The 22,854-nt window shown below is 43.8% G+C and overlaps 1 protein-coding gene across 1 annotated transcript; it reads right to left on the bottom strand.

Annotated features, from left to right (window-relative positions):
- Positions 1 to 7,618: 7,618 nt before the first annotated feature.
- On the bottom strand, positions 7,619 to 17,195 carry LOC311104709 (matrix metalloproteinase-17-like). Its single transcript, XM_084146594.1, has 11 exons — positions 16,865 to 17,195; positions 16,144 to 16,276; positions 14,996 to 15,149; positions 11,235 to 11,343; positions 10,865 to 11,042; positions 10,352 to 10,528; positions 10,148 to 10,244; positions 9,877 to 9,950; positions 9,483 to 9,632; positions 8,695 to 8,961; positions 7,619 to 8,499 (listed from the first exon to the last, which is right to left on the bottom strand). The coding sequence occupies exons 1-11, from the start codon at positions 17,027 to 17,029 to the stop codon at positions 8,129 to 8,131; spliced, it is 1,875 nt and encodes a 624-aa protein (XP_084002720.1). The 5' UTR covers positions 17,030 to 17,195; the 3' UTR covers positions 7,619 to 8,128.
- Between the last annotated feature and the right edge of the window lie 5,659 nt (positions 17,196 to 22,854).

The raw sequence follows: 22,854 nt of genomic DNA, 5'->3' as shown, positions 1-22,854 counted from the left end.
TTATTTTTGTGTTCAACGAGGGATGTAGCCTAGTCAGGGAGCGAAGATGGACAATGTTGATTGGCAGGTGAAATTATGTCCAATCGGGTTGCAAGATAAAAGTGGCAGGCGGGATTAGGTTAGCCCCTTTGCTCCGCAGAGATCTCAGAAAATCTAAAATGTTGAACCCGCGACCCAAATGTATCGCAAATGTTTAAAATGTATATGCCATATCTCACAATCGATTGGACTTCACGAATGTAGTATTTTCGCTGTGACACAGGGGTGGATTGGCCATCTGGCAATTCTTTCAAAGGCCAGATGTGGTGGACCATTTTTAGTTGGGTGGGCTGGTTGAAATTTACACACCCAAAAATATATATTTTTATATACAAATACAAAAATGAAAAGGTGACGTGACATGGCTGGTGGCTGTTAAGATTTTTGCGCAATTTCTCTGTTTTTCTAATCTATAATGAGCCGTTGGCTGATCAGTGGGCAACGGCCGGCCCCTCTACAAAGATGGGCCAGCCCGGTTTTCTGATAGGCTGAGCTGATCAAATAAAATCAAATGTATTTATAAAGCCCTTTTGACATCAGCAGATGTCACAAAGTGCTTATACATAAACCCAGCCTAAAACCCCAAACAGCAAGCAATGCAGATGAAGATGCACGGTGGCTAGGAAAAACTCCCTAGAAAGGCAGGAGCCTAGGAAGAAACCTAGAGAGGAACCAGGCTTTGAGGGGTGGCCAGTCCTCCTCTGGCTGTGTCGGGTGGAGATTATAAAACTACATCGCCATTAAGGCCAGATCGTTCTTCAACATGTTCAAACGTTCATAGATGACCAACAGGGTCAAATAATAATCACAGTGGTTGTAGAGGGTGCAACAGTTTAGCACCTCATGAGTAAATGTCAATTGGCTTTTCATAGCCGAGCATTCAGAGGTCGAGACAGCAGGTGCGGTAGAGAGAGAGAGAGAGAGAGAGAGAGGGAGGGAGAGAGAGAGGGTCAAAAACACCTGATGTCGCACAAACTCACATTCAAAGTCAAACATTTGACATTTTAGTCATTTAGCAGACACTCTTATCCAGAGCGACTTACAGGTAGTGAGTGCATACATTTTCAAACATCAGCAAAGAGACCCAATCCGACTCTGTCATCAGTTAGACAGCCAAGATCATGGATTGTAAGAAACGGAAAGGGTGCTTATAAACGTAGAAAGAACACATTCTACATTGTCACCTCACTCCAAACTTCCTATTTTTGGATGGCTAAAACCATGATTTGGTCAAACAGTAAAGTGTACTATCCTTATGATTCCTGTAATGAAAGTATGTGACCTGCCCCTGTGCCTGTTTTGCTGTAATAAGTGAGCCACTCTTCTCTACCCCATGCACTCGTGAGAAAAAAAAAAATCTGATATTATAATATTTCAAAAAAGCAATTTCGGGAAAAACACTGCTTTCAAAGCTTGGTCCCCTTGTCCCTGTCGAAGAGAGGACGGCATACGGTATTGGAGCATGAGGTCTGATACCAACAGGTTCAGAAACAGTTTCTATCTACAAGCCATCAGACTGCTGAGCACTTGAACTGGACTGACCACCTGCACCGACTCTGCACCTTAGCACACATGCACTCGCCCACTCACGCACACACCCACACAGATACACACACACATATACATTGTAGCAACATACATATCACAATTGCTGCTACCGGACTCTTATTTAGTATTGCTAATACTGCACAAATTAAACACCTGCTTCCCAATCCCCCTTTCTCTGATATATGTGTAAATATTGGACTATAAATCGTGCCTTCCTGTATTATACTTATGCTAAAGTGTTTATTCTATTCTACTGAGCCATTTACTTTATGTTCATATTCTTATCTTTTATTATTTCTTATTGTTGTTACATTGTCGAGAAGGAACCTGCAAGTAAGCATTTTGTTGGACGCTGTATACCATGTGTATCCTGTACATACATAAAACTTGAAACTTGAGCTTTCTGTAGGTATAATTTAATAATTTAATATTCAGTTTAATAGCAACTATTTTACAAACAAGATATTTGATAAGGCTTTGAGATATGGAGCGGCGTGCGCGAAATGCGCACCGGCCATTGCGAGGGCATAGGCCTATAGGTTTTATGGGCAGTAGCCTACAACTGCCAAGTGTTTTTTAGGAATTACATTTCCTCTTGGATGAATACATGGCTACTAGCAGTGGGTAGTATATTTAGAGTTAGTGATCTAGTTCATGTGTTTCCACTTCCTCAGGTGTTTAACCCCAAATTAATTAGCCTAGTTAGTGCACATAAAGATGTATGTAATTCATCGCTATTGAAAAACAAAAAACATGGTGTGGGGTGGGGGTGAGTTGGCGGCCACAGGAGGTTGGTGGCACATTAATTGGGGAAAACGGCTCGTGGTAATGACTGGAGCGGAATCAGTGGAATGGTATCAAATACATCAAACACATGGTTTCCAGGGATGCCATTCCATTTGCTCCGTACCGGCCATTATTATGAGCAGTTCTCCCCTCATCAGCCTCCACTGTTGGCGGCACACGCAATAATGTGGGCTGGTGTGGATAATGCCAAGGCCGAATTCTTGTCCCAGTCTGCCCCTGCTGTGACAGAATGTTTACATTTTTCATAGATTTGCCTTATTCCACAAAGTTCTATCTAGAGCTGCAGTGAGTGGTGAGCTGGATAACCCTGTGACATTCTGCAGCTCTACCTCGCTCTCCCTGAGTGAGAGAGGTACGCACATTGACAGACAGTCCAACAACGAGTCAGAAGGGTTTAGGAATATAGACACATTTTCGAAATTTGCCGTTATTCCCCTTTAAGTGGAATAGGGGTGACCCTGGGGCTATGGATACCACCATGGGTACTGTGACAACGTTCAGGAACTCAGAAATGCTTTGGCAGCTTTGATAATGATTAATGCATTTAGTGTTTATTTAATCCTAGAGCTGCTGTCTTCTGTGTGTTTGGTTTAGGTAATGGGCCATAGTACAAGGTTATGCATGGAAATGTAGCTTTGTATTTGGCCTTAATGTGAATCCCATATTCTAATGAACAACCTCACTGTGTAGAAACTACTGTCTGTCTGTCTGTTTGTCTGTCTGTCTGTCTTTCTATCTGTCTTTCTGCCTGCTTGCCTGCCCGCCTGCCTGTCTGTCTGCCTGTTTGTCTGTCTTTCTGTCTGTCTTCCTGTCTGTCTGTCTGTCTGTCTGTCTGTCTGTCTGTCTGTCTGTCTGTCTGTCTGTCTGTCTGTCTGTCTGTCTGTCTGTCTGTCTGTCTGTCTGTCTGTCTGTCTGTCTGTCTGTCTGTATGTCTGTCTTCCTGTCTGTCTATCTGTCTGTCTTCCTGTCAGTCTGTCTGCCTGTCTGTGTGTCTTCCTGTCTGTCTGCCTGTCTGCCTGCCAGTCTGTCTGTCTGTCTGTCTGTCTGTCTGTCTGTCTGTCTGTCTGTCTGTCTGTCTGTCTGTCTGTCTGTCTGTCTGTCTGTCTGTCTGTCTGTCTGTCTGTCTGTCTGTCTGTCTTCCTGTCTGCATGTCTGTCTGTCTGTCTGCGAGCATGCCTGCCTGTCTGTATTAATGGATAAGGATGCATTTCAAAAGATTGTCAAGAAACACAAACATCTTATTACAGTACAAATGATTTTATTAATGCAACCATTCCATCATCCGTAGCCATATCACTGTGAACCATCCTTTTCATCTTGAGACTCAGCAACGTGCAAGCTCTCTTTCATCTCAGTGCAAACTCTGCAGAGAGAAGAGAGGAGACGTTAGTGAGAACTTGAACAAGGTTCTAAACACACAAGCACTCAGCCAATAGAGATCTATTCTAGACTGTTAAATGACAAGATTCTAAATCAATACTAAATGTTGCCTGGTGTCCCTTTTGATGAGTAGGTTAGGGTTAGGGTAAATAATGAATACTGTGCAGGCTGAGGACACTGGAGGCATTCTGCTGCTTTCCGGAAATGCTTCAACTCTGACTCCGGCAGTGTCCTGGTCTTCCCTGGAAAGAGGAAAATAAACTTGTTGATTCCATGACTTGATTGACTAAGGTTCATGTTTTTCAAAAGCTTTTGCGTACATTTTTGGGTATTATCTGGCCATTACATTTTACATTTTAGTCATTTAGCAGAAGCTCTTATCCAGAGCGACTTACAGTTAGTGAGTACATACATTTTTCATACTGGCCCCCCGTGGGAATCGAACCCACAACCCTGGCATTGCAAGCGCCATGCTCTACCAATTGAGCTACAGGAGGTCTCAAAAGCTCACGTGCACACACACCTACCCAAGATATAGAGAGATGGGATATGCACTCCGGCCATGGTGCTACTGCTGTGCATGAGTAGACAGTCAGGGTAGGTTTGCAGGAAGTGTCCTGTGGAAGTCACAATATTATCTATGTAAGAAAACACACAGTAACTCTCAGAGTAATTTAACAGCATCTTTTCTATCTGATGATCTGGTTTAGGAGTAATTTAACAGCATCTTTTCTATCTGATAATCTGGTTTAGGAGTAATTTAACAGCATCTTTTCTATTTGATAATCTGGCATAGGATGTTGAATTGAAGCAGGTCAGCCAGTCAACAATAGTTTACTTAAATGTGACTTGCAAACTGTTTTTGGAAAAGGTCATGTTGACAGAGGAGTTGAGGCATTTTCCATCACTGGCAGAGGAAATGAGATGATCATTAGGTAGATACACTTTAATAGGCTTTTCTTAGAGCTGTATGTCTCTTCACATAGCCACTGTATCTAACAATACATTACACAAGGGATTGGAGACAAAGCTATAGAGAGTTACTATCACTTACATCAAGTTTCCCTGGTTGAGAAGGACTGTCTTGTTGTGTGTAGTGGGAAAGAATTCAATCCAGGAGCTGTTGGTCTTTCTCAGTATCGCATTGAACATCTCATGGTCCGAGAAACTCTTGATGAAGACCCACTTCCCAAAGATCTGTGGTGAAATGTATTGGTCTGCCATTTCATTTCATACATTTCCGTTTCATAGCACTATTTGTATGGTGAGCATAGTGCCTGAGGGCAGAGGTTGTATTCTGCCTATAAACACTGTCTATAAATTGGAGTCAAATGCCTTTAGATTCAGTTCACAAATTGGAAATCATCACTATTTCTAACATACCCAACACCACTATGGCTTAGGCTAAGGCCCACTATAGATATAGGTGATGTACTCACAGTATGTTGCTCTTCTGGTGCGAGTGGTTTCACCAGATGTCCACAATCCTCTGGGGCCGGTGCTGCTGTTCCCACAGACAACAGAGCAGTGGCGATTTTAGCATGTAAATCTTGGTGGGGCAAACAAAAAACAAAAAATGGGGATGCATGCCAGCAAAGCCACTACACAACACAACACTAAATAATACATTAATTGCACTATAACGGTGACAAAGGGTGCCCACAAACTGTTAGGGCCTACATAAAGCTGATTTGGCTGACTTGCTTAAACAAATGTGGTTTCTACTGACAATTGAGATGTACAAACTATGGCATAAGGGGACGACAAGTGGATAAGAGGCAATCCGTAATTTCGATTAAGACATTAATGAGCGAGCTAGGACGGACATAGTCAATACAACTATTTGTTCAGCACTTTTAAAATGTACAGCGACAGAATTTAGAACATGAGCCGTTCTTACAGTATTCTCCCTGTACATCGAGTCAGAACCGTAGGATAAATAAAGGGGGCATATAAGCAAACAATGAAAGCTCTTACAATATTCAATGATGACATTTCTCTAAAACAGGTTATAGGCTACAGATGCACCACCAAGTCAGAACAGTAGGCGAAATTAAGAGGGAAAAATAGAACAAATTATTAGGGTGAGGCACATGGGATACTAACAGGTTACCACACAACATACACTTAGTATTACTTTCTTAGCTACAGTATACATCTCCCTGGCATATTACATAATTTATGCCGCAGCATGCAAGACATTTTTGGACTCAACTTGTTGTGCTCATTTGAACAGGAAGGTGGCGCGGCGGTCGTTCGTGGGCAAATCTGGATTTTTTGTGCTTTCAAGACAACTGGGAACTCGGAAAAAAACAAGGTTGAATCATGATGATGTCAGTGATCTTCAGGTCGTAGCTCTAGAAAGAGGCCCGAATTCCCGACTTACAATTTCAAGTTGGATGACCATTCAAAACATATTTTCCCAGTCGGAGCTAGTTTTTTCAGAGTTCCCAGTTGTCTTGAACTCACTGAAGTCAGATTTCCCAGTTCTGAGTTAACAGTTGTTTTGAGCGTGGCAGAAATCATGCTGGATTGACAGTATGACCAATGTTGAATGTTTATCATTTTAAGCTTGGAAAAGAGACCCTTAAACCCAGACTTAGGACCACATGGCCACTCCACTGAATAGCGGGCTAGTCATTGCTTTGCAATGCTTGCAGTTAGCCACTGATTCCTTCCAAACCACTCATTGTTGAATTTGCGATTTCCAACTTGTGTAATGTTTATGTCCAATGGCCGATGAGCACCGATACGTTTTATCTATAATTTCTCTTCATTATTTCTCTTCATATGACAAGGATTAAAAAGGATTTGCCAGTAGATTGTCGACTTGATTCATGATGATGACTGCTAGCTAAGATTTTGAAAGTATGATGTTGACATGATCAGTCCAATCAAAGCTACTGTAGATATAACGTGATTTGACTTCATTTTATCTGTGGCCAATGACCTTGAGGCTTCTTGGATGGGCACTTCTAATGTAACTCTATGGCAGCGCCCAAGGGGCTTGAATTTTCGAGCTCTACCCTTAGATTTGGCAGTGACTGATTGGCACAACTAGAGAACATTACCAATCCCTACGCTCCATATTTTCCGCTGGCTGCCCCACCACCACAGAAAGCACTGAGCTAGGCTGAAACACCTGCATTTTGGAGCTGCCTTACTCAAGAAAGCAAAAAAGAGACCATGTTTGTATGCGGCTTTATTAACTCAATGATAAAAAAATATTTTTACATTGTTTGCAAATTGATATGTGACACTTATTAATGCCAAAATAACATGCAAAACAGGCAACACCCCCCAAAAATGTGGGGCTCAAAATAGGTGCCCTGTCCTGAATGACGGGTCGCCACTGCAACAGAGCAAGGAGGGGGGCCACGTAGAGGACACACATCGTGTATATCAAGATAAACTGAGCCTGCAGAGAAGTAAGTCTTAGCAAGAAGGAAGCCTTGGTTGTCAATGAGCTGAAACACCTTCAATTTATACTGAGGTAAGACTGGAGTGTTTGAAGAGAAGGTTTCTCCCCAAGTTACGCAATACTGAAGTTACCCAAAACAGCCTGTGGGGCCTAGGCTCCTACTGATCTCCAAGGTCAATTTACATCTGGTTGAACTCTAGAGTGCAGTGACATCATGATTAAACCATTGGACCTCTACAACTATCAATTATTTATAGTTTGTTTGGTTTGGTCAGGGGCTCTATAGGGCAACACCCCAAGAGACACATTTTGACAGTGAACTATAAACCAAACGTTGACTTACTTTTATTGCTTTTAGTATCAAATATAAATTAGACATCTGCATCTATGGTTTAACAATGAACACAGAAGACAATGTTTTATTTTTATTTTATTTTGTTAGATAACATTTTCTGAAATTGGCCAAAATTACACAATCATTGAGCGTTGGCTGTACAACAAGGTGCAAAGGGATACATTTCACAGATAGACAGAGACAGACTCTGCTGACATATCCAAATGTCCAGGACAAACATTCCTCCTTTGGTGTGGAGGGACTTCTTGGTTGTGTCCAAAATTCCCAACTTCTCCTAACCCCTATACCACAGCCCTAAGTGTAGGTATGTATAATGGATTGTAAGGGTGCATGGGAAACTTTGTCATAGAGGAAGGTGAGAAAGGGCCTAGCACTATTGAAAATGGCAGCCACAACCTCTGGCTTGCCAAGGGAATGGATGGGGTGAGAGGAGGAGGCCGTTGTAGTTATGGGACGTAGCCATGGGATAGAAGGGGGTGAGAGGGGGGAGGCCATCGTGGAGTATTGGGACGTAGCCATGGGATAGATGGGGGTGAGAGGGGGGAGGCCATCGTAGAGTATTGGGACGTAGCCCAACATCACACAGTTATCAGGGGAAGGAGAGTCAACAGCAGGGCACTTATGAATGATGTCACGCTCACGCTGCCTCTTGTTGCTCCATTCAGGCAAGTGCAGGGCAAGTGCTGCAGTCCCTCTCTGTCTATGTCTCTGTGTCTGTCCAGGCCCTGGCCCTTCCTCTGGCCTCCCCTCTCTTCTCTCCCCCTCTCGCGGAACTCCTGCCGTCCAGTAGGGGTAGGCAGAGAGAGAGAAAAGTTGTCTTGGACAGGTGCTGAGGGGTGAGGGCAGTCCAACCAATCGGTGGCCAGGGATCGAGGATATCCTGCCTCCGGGGCAGAGCCTGGGTAGGAGAACTTCCAATAGGAATCTCCTTTGAAGAGATACACAGAGCCTGTGGACGTGATATAGGAGGGGGCTTAATCTATGTTGATATAAATACACTCACACATGTATTGTACATTATGTGAGGTGTCTCACACACATATAATCTTTCACATTGTCACTCACAGGCTGTTCTCCTCATTCATCGCTCTCTCACTCACTTTCTCTCTTACACACTTTCTCTCTTTCTCCCTCTCTCTCTCACCGTCTCTCTCAGTGGTAATCCCATTCACTCCTCCTCTGATAAGTTCAGCCCAGGCGTCACTCTCTTCTTCCTCTCCTCCTCCTGCTCCCCCCTCTCCAATCTCCCCCCACACTGGTCCTTCCTCTGGATCCCACATCAGGCCCTGCTCCCCCTCTCCTTCCTCTCCTCCTCCCTTTCCTTCTGTCTCTCCCCATTTCCTCAGGGCTGACAGGGGGCGGGGGTAGTCCTCATGGAGAGAGAGGCCCTTGAACAGCCAAAACTGGGACTCTACAAAACAAAACGGAAAGAGGCAATGAAGAGTGTCCTCAAGGTTGTGGTCTGGTTTATAATTCATTCATAAGGGTATATGAATACGGGTGGAGAGAGAAACTAGAATCAAGAACATAGTTTAGTCTGTTGAACAGCACTAATTTTCCTCTGTTGTTAAAGGCCCAATGCAGCCATTTTTATCTCAATATCAAATAATTTCTCTGTAACAATTAAGTACCTTAATGTGATTGTTTTAAATTGAAATGGTCAAAAATAAACAAAAATAGCTTCGTAGCAAAGAGCAATTTCTGTCTGGGAGTGGGGGGGAAAACTGAAAATTAGCTGTTATTGGCAGAGTGGTTTGGAACTCTCTTTCTTATTGGTCTATTAACTAATTTACCACATGATGATGTCACCAGGCAGGCCAAAACTCCATCCCACCAAAACAGGCAGAAATTTCAGACAGCTTTTCAAACAGCTTTCAAAGCATTATTCCAACCTCATATTGTGTGGGGTGACTGGGGTCAGAGGTTACCAACCAGTGATGAAGATGATGGCGTGGTCCGAGTGTCTCTCCAACACAGCCTGCAGAGGGGGCAGGTTAGGTGGTAGCCCCCTCCACAGCCTCCTCACCGAGGCCCCCCGGCCCGACACCAGCCCCCCAGTACTGACCCTCCACATACTCAGCCCTGCCAGAGGGGGGGGGGGGGGGGGGGGGGGTAGAGAGGCATAAGGCAGGATAGTCAGGGTAGTAATAGAGAGGGGAGTATTGGGTGAAGGACAGATACAGATAAAGAGAGGTGAGGTGAGACAGAGAGGAGTTCAATACACAGTCCTGCAGTTGTGGATACATCCACCAGGGGGCGATCATGCCTAGGGGAAATAGTCAAAGCAGTACCCAACCGATAGGGAGCCAACCTACACCACACTCACCTTTAAAGAAGAACGTCTCTCCCCTAATCTTGGCCACTGCATCAAAGCTAGTGTTACAGCGGTCTACAGAATGGCTGAAAGAAAAGGAGAGAGCAACAGAGAGGAGGAGAGGGAGGGAGGGAGGGAGGGAGGGAGGGAGGGAGGGAGGGAGGGAGGGAGGGAGGGAGGGAGGGAGGGAGGGAGGGATTGGGGAGATAGTTATTGGTTGAGTGGCTGTCCCTTATCCACTTTTGTTAACCTGTCAGTACCTGTGTCTGTAGTGTGTCAGTACCTGTGTCTGTGTCGATGTCCATGTCTGTCACGATACTGCAGCTGAGGTTCAGGAGACAACCGAGGAACGTCTGTGACCATGAGGTGATTTCTATTACCTGCCAACACAACACCTTCCTTTCAGAATTCAGTACACAAACAGGAGGACACACACACCCACACTAAGTGGACAAGTAATAATAAACACACACACACACAGACTGACCATAGAGCCTGGTGATGAGCTCCAGGTCGTGCGGGCCCAGGCGGTAATGTAGAGGGTCTCCTACGGGGCCCTGGAAGTAAGGTCTCATCACAGAGCGCCTGGCAGATGAGTGGGACAAACCCAGGGCGTGGCCAAATTCATGCACCAGCACGGTGAACAGGTCTGTTCCCTCAGAGGCTGGGGAGGGGCAATGGTTGTGGGGGTGGGGAGGTGTAGAGTTTCAGTTTAGGGGGAATGTTAGCAGTGTCTTGACTGTGTCCATAATATTCTCCAAATTGAACCCCTTACTATTGTAAACCTCAGGATGATTAAACAGTGGAGAGTCGACCATAAATTATACCTAGCTTACCAGAGGGCTGCACGGAGCTATCACACTAATGCAAATACTTGCCCTTAACTTTCAGTTCTACAAGAAGTTCCTAGGGGTAAGGGCTAGTGTTTGGTTTGGTATTGGGCTCTTGAATCCCCCAGTACCTATTTTTGCTGTCTCTGGGTCTTCTGGCTGTCACTCACCTGGCTGGCGGAACACCCACTCCTCCTCGGCATCCAGGTGTACTCCGCCCGCTCTGGCGAGGTCAGAGGGGAAGAAGGCGTGGCCAACAGTTCCTCCTGCACCATCGAAGGGGTAGCCGTCACCATGGAAACCGTGGTGGAAGTCCACCTGCAGATCCGCCCCTTCTGGGCCTCCCACCTGGCAACGGGAGAAACAGGAAGTGAGGTCAGAAGGGGAGAGAGAGAGAAAGAAAGAAAGAAAGAAAGAAAGAAAGAAAGAAAGAAAGAAAGAAAGAAAGAAAGAAAGAAAGAAAGAAAGAAAGAAAGAGCGTGAGGGGTAATCTTTGTAATCAACTATTACAAAAAGGAACGTCTAGGGAAAGAGACTGACCTCGTGGAACTCCAGCGGGGTTGGCTCCGCCCACACCCTCAGGGCGTAGAACACCAGGGAGCGAATAGTCTCACGGGAGAGGGAGGAGGAGGTGGGGTATGAACGCAACCTAGGGACATTTATTTGAGAGAAAGAAAGAGAGCGAGGGAGAGAGAGAGAGAGAGAGAGAGAGAGAGAGAGAGAGAGAGAGAGAGAGAGAGAGAGAGAGAGAGAGAGAGAGAATGATATATGCATTACTAGGGAGCTCTAGGGAGGATGAGAGAGCTGTAGGGATAACGAATTAGAGATAAATTGACAATTGAGTGATACGTTTTTTTTTTAGGGGGTAGATCAGCTTTAATATTGCAGATAGATTGTAACTTCCATCAATGTAATTGTCTGCATCACCTCTAATCCCCCATATGTTTTTTTTCTCGCAAATATGTATATATATATATATATATATATACATACACAGACATGCATATATAGTTGAAGTCGGAAGTTTACATACACTTAGGTTGGAGTCATTAAAACTCGTTTTTCAACCACTCCACAAATGTCTTGTTAACAAACTATAGTTTTGGCAAGTCGGTTAAGACATCTACTTTGTGCATGACACAAGTAATTTTTCCAACAATTGTTTACAGACAGAATATTTCACTTATAATTCGCTGTATCACAATTCCAGTGGGTCAGAAGTTTACATACACTAAGTTGACTGTGCCTTTAAACAGCTTGGAAAATTCCAGAAAATGTCATGGCTTTCGAAGCTTCTGATAGGCTAATTGACATCATTTGAGTCAATTGGAGGTGTACCTGTGGATGTATTTCAAGGCCTACCTTCAAACTCAGTGCCTCTTTGCTTGACATCATGGGAAAATCAAAAGAAATCCGCCAAGACCTCAGAAAATTGTAGATCTCCACAAGTCTGGTTCATCCTTGGGAGCAATTTCCAAACGCCTGACGGTACCACGTTCATCTGTACAAACAACAGTACGCAAGCATAAACACCATGGGACCACGCAGCCATCATACTGCTCAAGAATGAGATGCGTTCTGTCTCCTAGAGATTAACATACTTTTGTGCGAAAAGTGCAAATCAATCCCAGAACGACAGCAAAGGACCTTGTGAAGATACTGGAGGAAACAGGTACAAAAGTATCTATATCCACAGTAAAACGAGTCCTATATCGACATAACCTGAAAGGCCGCTCAGCAAGGAAGAAGCCACTGCTCCAAAACCGCCATAAAAAAGCCAGACTACGGTTTGCAACTGCACATGGGGACAAAGATCGTACTTTTTGGAGAAATGTCCTCTGGTCTGATGAAACAAAAATAGAACTGTTTGGCCATAATGACCATCGTCATGTTTGGAGGAAAAAGGGGATTGCTTGCAAGCCGAAGAACACCATCCCAACCGTGAAGCACGGGGGTGGCAGCATCATGCTGTGGGGGTGCTTTGCTGCAGGAGGGACTGGTGCACTTCACAAAATAGATGGCATCATGAGGAAGGAAAATTATGTGGATATATTGAAGCAACATCTCAAGACATCCGTCAGGAAGTTAAATCTTGGTCCCAAATGGGTCTTCCAAATGGACAATGACCCCAAGCATACTTCCAAAGTTGTGGCAAAATGGCTTAAGGACAACAAAGTCAAGGTATTGGAGTGGCCATCACAAAGCCCTGACATCAATCCTATAGAACATTTGTGGCCAGAACTGAAAAAGCGTGTGCGAGCAAGGAGGCCTACAAACCTGACTCAGTTACACCAGCTCTGTCAGGAGGAATGGGCCAAAATTCACCCAACTTATTGTGGGAAGCTTGTGGAAGGCTACCCAAAATGTTTGACCCAAGTTAAACAATTTAAAGGCAATGCTACCAAATACTAATTGAGTGTATGCAAACTTCTGACCCACTGGGAATGTGATGAAATAAATAAAAGCTGAAATAAATCATTCTCTCTACTATTATTCTGACATATTTCACATTCTTAAAATAAAGTGGTGATCCTAACTGACCTAAGACAGGGAATTTTGACTAGGATTAAATGTCAGGAATTGTGAAAAACTGAGTTTAAATGTATTGGGCTAAGGTGTGTGTAAACTTCCGACTTCAACTGTACACATACATATGTATATATACATACATATATACATATCCTTTAAAAATATATATTTCCCTTCATTACTTTCCAACCCCACCACCCCTTCCCTAATTGGAGTAAACTAGTGAACAACAAGGCTTAGGCCTCTACTTCCAGCTTATACATACTATATACATTTTATGGACACAGTCAATTTTACAATAATTATATTTTGTTTGTTTTTACTCCTGAACTTCCTCTACCCTCAACCTCTCCGATCATTTTCATGATGTCCATCCGGTTTGCTTCTATATGCCATATCTACTGTGAACCATCTGATCCTCCTCTCCACCCTCTCCGAGTTGGGCATCTCCGGCGCTGCTCACTTAGATTGCGTCCTACCTGACAGGTCACTCCTACCAGGTGGTGTGGCGAGAATCTGTCTCCGCCCCACATGCTCTCACCACTGGTGTCCCCCAGGGCTCAGTTCTAGGCCCTCTCCTATTCTCTCTATACACCAAGTCACTTGGCTCTGTCATATCCTCACATGGTCTCTCCTATCATTGCTTCGCAGACAACACAAAATTCATTTTCTCCTTTCCCCCTTCTGATAACCAGGTGGCGAATCGCATCTCTGCATGTCTGGCGTGACCCTGGACAACACCCTGTCGTTCTCCGCTAAGATCAAAGCGGTGACCCGATCCTGCAGGTTCATGCTCTACAACATTCGCAGAGTACGACCCTACCTTACACAGAAAGCGGCACAGGTCCTAATCCAGGCACTTGTCATCTCCCGTCTGGATTACTGCAACTCGCTGTTGGCTGGGCTCCCTGCCTGTGCCATTAAACCCCTACAACTTGTCCAGAACGCTGCAGCCCATCTGGTGTTCGACCTTCCCAAGTTCTCTCATGTCACCCCGCTCCTCCGTACACTCCACTGGCTTCCAGTTGAGGCTTGCATCTACTACAAGACCATGGTGCATGCCTACGGAGCTGTGAGGGGAACGGCACCTCCATACCTTCAGGCTCTGATCAGACCCTACACCCAAACGAGGGCACTACGTTTATCCACCTCTGGCCTGCTAGCTCCCCTACCTCTTCGGAAGCACAGTTCCCGCTCAGCCCAGTCAAAGCTATTTGCTGCTCTGGCACCCCAATGGTGGAACAAGCTCCCCCACGACGCCAGGACAGCAGAGTCACTGACCACCTTCCGGAGACACTTGAAACCCTACCTCTTTAAGGAATACCTGGAATAGTATAAAGTAATCCTTCTACTCACCCACACCCCAATACAATTTTTTTTTTAAATGGTTTTCCCACTGGCTATCATATGTTGAATGCACCAATTTGTAAGTCGCTTTGGATAAGAGCGTCTGCTAAATGATGTAAATGTAAATATCTTTCTAACTGTGCTCTTTCACAAAAGCTCTCAACCTATAACCTATATACTTATTATGGACACAGTATGCTTTACATTAGTTATCTTGTTGTTATTAGTTGTTGTTAGTTATTATTAGTCCCATCCTTCAACTCCATTCAACACCTCCCATCTATCTCTTAACACCATCCATATTGGATTTCTATTTGCCATATATTTTTCAACTGTACTGTGATGTTTCACAAAAGTTCTATTGAGTGATAAGTTGATGAATAAGAGGGTATGTTGGAGGGATGATGAGCAGAAGTCTAATGAACCTCCAGTTGATGTTCCTTCGTGTCCATGTGGTCACAGCCCTCTTTCTCCTCAGGCCCTGCCCCTCCTGGAGCTGATTGGCCAGTGGTTTGGGCTCCTCCCCTTTGTCTGGCAGTGAACATCGCGGGGCTCGCATCAGAGCCAGCGTCTCCTCATCTTAGACATGAGGACAGCGAGAGCGAGAGCGAGACAGAGAGAGAGAGAGAGAGAGAGAGAGAGAGAGAGAGAGAGAGAGAGAGAGAGAGAGAGAGAGAGAGAGAGAGAGAGAGAGAGAGAGAGAGAGAGAGAGAGAGAGAGAGAGAGAGAGAGAGAGAGAGAACAACACAACAACAACAGCAACAGCACAATTAGACCCAACCAAATCATGAGAAAACAAAAAAAACAGAGCAAACTAGAATGCTATTTGGCCCTAAACAGAAAGTACACAGTGGCAGAATACCTGACCACTGTGACTGACCCAAACTTAAGGAAAGCTTTGACTATGTACAGACTCAGTGAGCATAGCCTTGCTATTGAGAAAGGCCGCCGTAGGCAGACCTGGCTCTCAAGAGAAAACAGGCTATGTGCACACTGCCCACAAAATGAGGTGGAAACTGAGCTGCACTTCCTAACCTCCTGCCAAATGTATGACCATATTAGAGACACATATTTCCCTCAGATTACAGCGATCCACAAAGAATTAGAAAACAAACCCAATTTTGATAAACTCCCTTATCTTCTGGGTGAAATACCACAGTGTGCATCACAGCTGCAATATTTGTGACCTGTTGCCACAAGAAAAGGGCAACCAGTGAAGAACAAACACCATTGTAAATACAACCCATATTTATGTTTATTTATTTTCCCATTTGTACTTTAACTATTTGCACATTGTTACAACACTGTATATATACATAATATGACATTTGAAATGTCTTTATTCATTTGGAACTTCTGAGTGTAATGTTTACTGTTAATATATATTGTTTATTTCACTTTTGTTTGCTATCTACTTCACTTGCTTTGGCAATGTTAACATACGTTTCCCATGCCAATAAAGCCCTTAAATTGAAAAAATGGAATTGAATTGAGAGAGAGAGAAGGAGAGAGAGAATCACAGAGAATGGATACAATCACCCTAATTTCCCCAACCCTCTTTCTCTTTTCTCACCTGCAACTCCTGTCTCCTCTAGGCCTGCAAACCTTTGCATGGCGCTAACAGCATGAGTGACAGCTGTCCAGACCTGTAGCTGTCCAGTGGAGGGGTCCGAGGGCGGGAGGTAGCCATACCTCGTCAGCCAATCCTGGGACAAGACACCGAAGTATTGCATTGAGAAGCATCATATAATAATAATAATAATAATATGTCATTTAGCAGACGCTTTTATCCAAAGCGACTTACAGTCAATATAGGTAGGACTCAGATGTAAACTACAGAGACGTGGGTTCAATATGACAATGTCATTAATAGCAGAAGTGGTAGTTTTGAGTGGGTAAAGAGAAATCACAGGTTAAGTGAAAATCAGATAAGTAAAAAGCAGGGGTTGACTCGACAGCCCCTTAAAGTGTCTACATAAAGTGTTTAACTCGATAGACCAATCCTGTGAAGGTACAGGTCCATATGCATGTGAGCCCAGTTATAGAAGCTTGCTCATCAAGGTAACTCTGTGTCAAGTGAAAAAACAAATTAGACAAAATCAGATAAAGGCATATGATGTAACACCTTTGGTTTTGGATTGGTATTCACTATTTTCTCTATTAACTATTCACAATTTTTACTATTTTCACTTTAGAGGCCATCGTAAATGACAACTTGCTGAAATAAATAATCCATTCTGGATAAATAATACAAACATCCCTATAGGCCTATACACCTCTGCATTTTTCCTCACCACCAGTCCAGTGGTCTCGTCGTCCGTGGGGGTAACAGGAGCAGAGCATGTGGAAGCTGTTGTGTCCATTGGGGTAACTGCTGAGCCTTGGACCCCGGCCACGGACACGGTTTGCATGCGCTCACACACGTACAGGAGGAGAAAACGCCACACCGCTGCCTTCATCCTGCTGGCGTTCACATATTCCAATCAAACTCGGGAAACAAAGTTGGAGTGAACATGTATCGCCTCCGGTCAGTTCAGCCATGTGACTGGTCAAGGTCTACGATGTGTCATTCGTCCTTCATGGTCGAATTAACGGTGAAGAGTGAAGATAAGCTGTGACAGGACCAGTGCCTCTCGGTACTTTTTGGCGCTGCTCGTAAAACCAGTAAAGCGCTCTGGAGATGGGAGGGAGGAGCCACCGGTTTATAATGTTAGTTTTCTGCTGTTGTTGCCAAAGAAAACATTGACACAGTTTATGTTAAAGGCTTTAAATGACTTTACAAAGCTTGGCTTTGCACCATATTTTAAACACGCAAGAGGAACTGCCCCTCCCTATCTTCAGGCTATGCTCAAACCCTACACCTCAGCCCGAGCACTCTGTTCTGCCACCTCTGGTCTCTTGGCCCTCCCACCCCTACGGGAGGGCAGCTCCCGCTCTGCCCAGTCCAAGCTTTTCTCTGTCATGGCACCCCAATGGTGGAATAAGCTTCCCCCTGAAGCTAGGACAGCAGAGTCCCTGCCCATCTTCCTAAAAAACCTGAAACCCTACCTCTTCAAAGAGTATCTTAAATAATACCCCCCCCAAAAAAAATAATAATATATATATATATGCTACTGGTCAAAAGTTTGAGAACACCTACTCATTCAAGAGTTTTTCTTTAATTTTACTATTTTCTACATTGTAGAAAAATAGTGAAGACATCAAAACTATGAAATAACACATATGGAATCATGTAGTAATAGAAAAAGGGTTCAACAAATCAAAATATATTTTATATTTGAGATTCTTCAAATAGCCACCCTTTGCCTTGATGACAGCTTTGTACACTCTTGGCATGCTCTCAACCAGCTTCATGAGGTAGTCACCTGGAATGCATTTCAATTAACAATTGTGCCTTCCAACTGAGCTACAGGGGACTATTACTTAATGTGCAGTCGCAAAAAACATCAAGCGCTATGATGAAACTGGCTCTCATGAGGACCGCCACAGGAATGGAAGACCCAGAGTTACCTCTGCTGCAGAGGACACGTTCATTAGAGTTACCAGCCTCAGAAATTGCAGCCCAAATAAATGCTTCACAGAGTTCAAGTAACAGACACATCTCAACATCAACTGTTCAGAGGAGACTGTGTGAATCAGGCCTTCATGGTCGAATTACTGCAAAGAAACCACTACTAAAGGAAACCAATAATAAAAAGAGACTTGCTTTGGCCAGGAAACACGAGCAATGGACATTAGACCTGTGGAAATGTGTCCTTTGGTCTGGAGTCCAAATTGAGATTTTTGGTTCCAACCGCCATGTCTTTGTGAGATGCGGTGTGGGTGAACGGATGATCTCTGCATGTGTATTTCCCACTGTAAAGCATGGAGGAGGAGGTGTTATGGTGTGGGGGTGCTTTGCTGGTGACACTGTCTGGAATTTATTTAGAATTCAAGGCACACTTAACCAGCACGGCTACCACAGCATTCTGCAGCGATACGCCATCCCATCTGGTTTGGGCTTAGTGGGACTATCATTTGTTTTTCAACAGGACAATGACCCAACACACCTCCAGGCTGTGTAAGGGCTATTTTACCAATAAGGAGAGTGATGGAGTGCTGCATCAGATGACCTGGCCTCCACAATCCCCCAACCTCAACCAAATTGAGATGGTTTAGGACCAGTCGGACCGCAGAGTGAAGGAAAAGCAGCCAACAAGCGCTCAGCATATGTGGGAACTCCTTCAAGACTGTTGGAAAAGCATTCCAGGTGAAGCTGGTTGAGAGAATGCCAAGAGTGTGCAAAGCTGTCATCAAGGCAAAGGGTGGCTATTTGAAGAATCTCAAATATAAAATATATTTTGATTTGTTGAACACTTTTTTGGTTACTACAAGATTCCATATGTTTTATTTCATAGTTTTGATGTCTTCACTATTATTCTACAATGTAGAAAATAGTAAAAAATAAAGAAAAACCCTTGAATGAGTAGGTGTTCTAAAACTTTTGACCGGTAGTGTATATGTTGGTTCAGGATATATATACAGTATATATAGATATACACTACATGACCAAAAGTGTGTGAACACCTGCTCGTCGATCATCTCATTCCAAAATCATGGGCATTAATATGGAGTTGGTCCTCCCTTTGCTGCTATAACAGCCTCCACTCTTCTGGGAAGGCTTTCCACTAGATGTTGGAACATTGCTGCGGAGAATTGCTTCCTTTCAGCCACAAGAGCATTAGTGAGGGCGGGCACTGATGTTGGGCAATTAGGCCTGGCTCTCAGTCAGAGTTCCAATTCATCCCAAAGGTGTTCGATGGGGTTGCGGTCAGGGCCCTGTGCAGGCCAGTCAAGTTCTTCCACACCGATCTCGACAAACCATTTCTGTATGGATCTCGCTTTGTGCACGGGAGCATTGTTATGCTGAAACAGGAAAGAGCCTTTCCAAACTGTTGCCACAAAGTTGGAAGCACAGAATCGTCTAGGAATTAATTGTATGCTGTAGTATTAATATTTTCCTTACCTGGAACTAAGGGGCCTAGAACCATGAAAAACAGCCCCAGACCAATATTCCTCCTCCACCAAACTTTACAGTTGGCACTATGCATTTGGGCAAGTAGCATTCTCCTGGCATCCGCCAAACCCAGATTTGTCCATCGGACTACCAGATGGTGAAGCATGATTCATCCCTCCAGAGAACCCGTTTCCACTGCTCCAGAGTCCAATGATGGCGAGCTTTACACCACTCCAGCCGACGCATGGTGATCTTAGACTTGTGTGTGGCTGCTCGGCCATGGAAACCCATTTTATGAAGCTCCCGACAAACAGTTATTGTGCTGACGTTGCTTCCAGAGGCAGTATGGAAGTTGGTAGTGAGTGTTGCAACTGAGGACAGATTATTTTTACGTGCTTCAGCACTCGGCGGTCCCGTTCTGTGAGCTTGTGTGGCCTACCACTTTGCGGCTGAGCAATTGTTACTCCTAGACATTTCCACTTCACAATAACAGCACTTACAGTTGACCATGGCAGCTCTAGCAGGGCAGAAATTGGACAAACTGACTTGTTGGAAAGGTGGCATCCTATGATGGTGCCATGTTGAAAGTCACTGAGCTCTTCAGTAAGGCCATTCTACTGCCAATGTTTGTCTATGGAGATTGCATGGCTGTGTGCTCCATTTTATACACCTGTCAGCAACGGGTGTGGCTGAAATAGCCGAATCCACTAATTTGAAGGGGTGTCCACATGCTTTTGTATATATAGTGTATATCATTATTTAGTTTGTTGGGCAGTTATACATTTTTTGGCCACAGTTATGTAGCCTACAATGTGTATTTTGAAAAGGATACCCTGGTCTCAATTGGGCTCCCCTGATTAAATAAAAGTTTATACAAAAATGAAAATCATAACTGGCACGCAGATCTTTAGAAATGGTAGGATCAAATGTAAATTGGCACTCCACATGAAAAAGTTTGGCGACCCCTTTATAGGCTGTATGAAGCCACCCTTGGGGAACTGCGCATAGGCCTACAGTGTACCATGACAGCGTCATTGTCTCGTGCGCCTCCCACCAAAATTGTCTCGTTGCACAGCATTCAGAGATGTTCCTAATGTGTGCGCCCAGCTAATTTTTGCATTTGCATTATTCACCAGAGACGGGAAACATTATGTGAATATTTATGCATTGTATGAACAAGGCGGCTCGGAGAATATTGAAACATTCTGTATCAACAAGGCGGCTCCGAGAATATTGATTGTAACATAGTAGCCAACGAAGGGGCGGCTCGCGCATTTTCCCCCGGGCCAGCTTGACTCTGTCTGATATGATTATGTTGCCTAAGTAGTAGTTGCACTATCTGGGTGGTTATTATATATATATATATATATATATATATATATATATATATATATATATATATATATATATATATATATATATATATTACATCCACACTAGCTAAATAACTTAGCAATATTTAATGACGTTTTGCCAGCAAGGTTGATCTGTAAGAATGGACAAGCAAGATGGACAAGCAAGACGTGAGAAGTGAGAGGTGGACGTGGAAATGCATTATACCAGAGGCAGGTAGGCTACATGTAGGTATTAGGGATGCAGCCAGAGGATGATGACGATGAAGTAGGCCTACAACTAAATCATTATTGATTTGCATAATCTCAATTATCATTCTGTCACTGCATGACAATGTACATTTTTTATAGCCTACAATTGTTATTGTCTTTGAAGCCAAAAACAGGACATGTATTTTGGGGAAATGCTCTAAATAGCAAGTTGTTCAGTTGTGTTTATTTTCATACCAATACATGAAACCAAAATTGCACTAGTCTACAGGGCAAATTAATCTAAATATCAATTAGGCCTACAGCTATCACAGCATTTTAATAGCAATAAAATGGCTTTTGGTTTCGAATGGTCACCAAAAAGGAGGGCTCCCTCACCTCCCAATTCCCAATGCAATTAACCCCTAGCTATCAGATTACAACAAGGTTTACAAGGCCGAGTTCAAATGCTGACATCAAATTCAAAGCAATCGGCGCACTGCTTAAACGGCGGACTGGCAGAGCAAACTGGCACCGTCTCTGCTTTCTAAAAGTGAGAGAAAAGGGCGCAAACTGGCAGCTGATCTCCGAGCGATGCTCCACATGGTCCTAAAGCCTAAGTCAGACAGGCTATACGTTCAACAGCTGATGCATTTTAACCGAACTGACGCCCCTGCTGTATAGCCTCGTTTTTACTCAGCATAAAAGTGAGTAAATCTCCCTCTTTATCATTGAGAACATTTTAATAATATGTATATAATGCAGAGATACAATATTATATTCAAACTGAAAATAATGATGAATGAAAATGTCGATGAAGATGGTCAGGAGATGTAGGCATGTTCAATAGGCAGATGAACCAATAAATATGTAATCAGGAGATGGAAGAACATTTGCATAAAGTAAATAGGGGAGGGGCGTACGGATATGGAAGGGTGTGTACAATAAGATTTAATTTCAAAGAGGGAAAGTGTGTGTGGGATGGGGGTGGGAGTAAGGGGGGCTGAGAAGGATGTGGTGGTTTAATTAAATTAGGGGGTGTCATTTAGTTAAAGAAGGGGGGCAAAGAGGGAGGGATGGAAGGATGGATGAAAGGATAGAGGGATCCTCGAGTACAGTTGTAAAGTAATGGGATTAAAGTGGAATGGGGGTTCAGTCCTTTTCTCCAGGGACAGATAGAAGGAGAAGGGGAGGAAATAAAACACAAGTGGTGCCTCCTTCTCCCTTTCAAGGATAAAAGGAGAGAATAAATGGGGAGACTAAGAGAGTGAGAAGCTTAAGAGAGGAGGTAGGCTACAGAAAGAAAGAAAGAAAGAAAGAAAGAAAGAAAGAAAGAAAGAAAGAAAGAAAGAAAGAAAGAAAGAAAGAAAGAAAGAAAGAAAGAAAGAAAGAAAGAAAGGGGTACAGTGAGATGGGTGGAGGGTGTCTTGTGGTGGCTGAGTAATGAAAGTGCCGGTGGGTGTTAATGAATGGATTCTTTAATTATGTTGGGTTCCAAACACGCACTCTTGACTTGGACCCACCATCTGCTTCAGTGCATGTTGGAGTTCTAAAGCACTCATCACGCACAAATGGTTCTAACACCCTCTGTCAGACAATATGGCAAAGAAACGCATTAGCTAAAAAGCATACTGTAAGAGGTGGTGCAAATTAAACATATATTATCTTTAATAGCTACTACAATGCATCTGTACACCAATACTGGAAACATAAAGTGCAACATTCATTTTTGCTGCATACACACAAA

The sequence above is a fragment of the Coregonus lavaretus genome, assembly GCF_964263955.1.
Source record: "Coregonus lavaretus genome assembly, chromosome: 29".
Lineage (NCBI taxonomy): Eukaryota > Metazoa > Chordata > Actinopteri > Salmoniformes > Salmonidae > Coregonus > Coregonus lavaretus.
The sequence above is the reverse complement of the archived record's forward strand: the minus strand, read 5'-3'. Positions and strand labels throughout refer to the sequence as shown.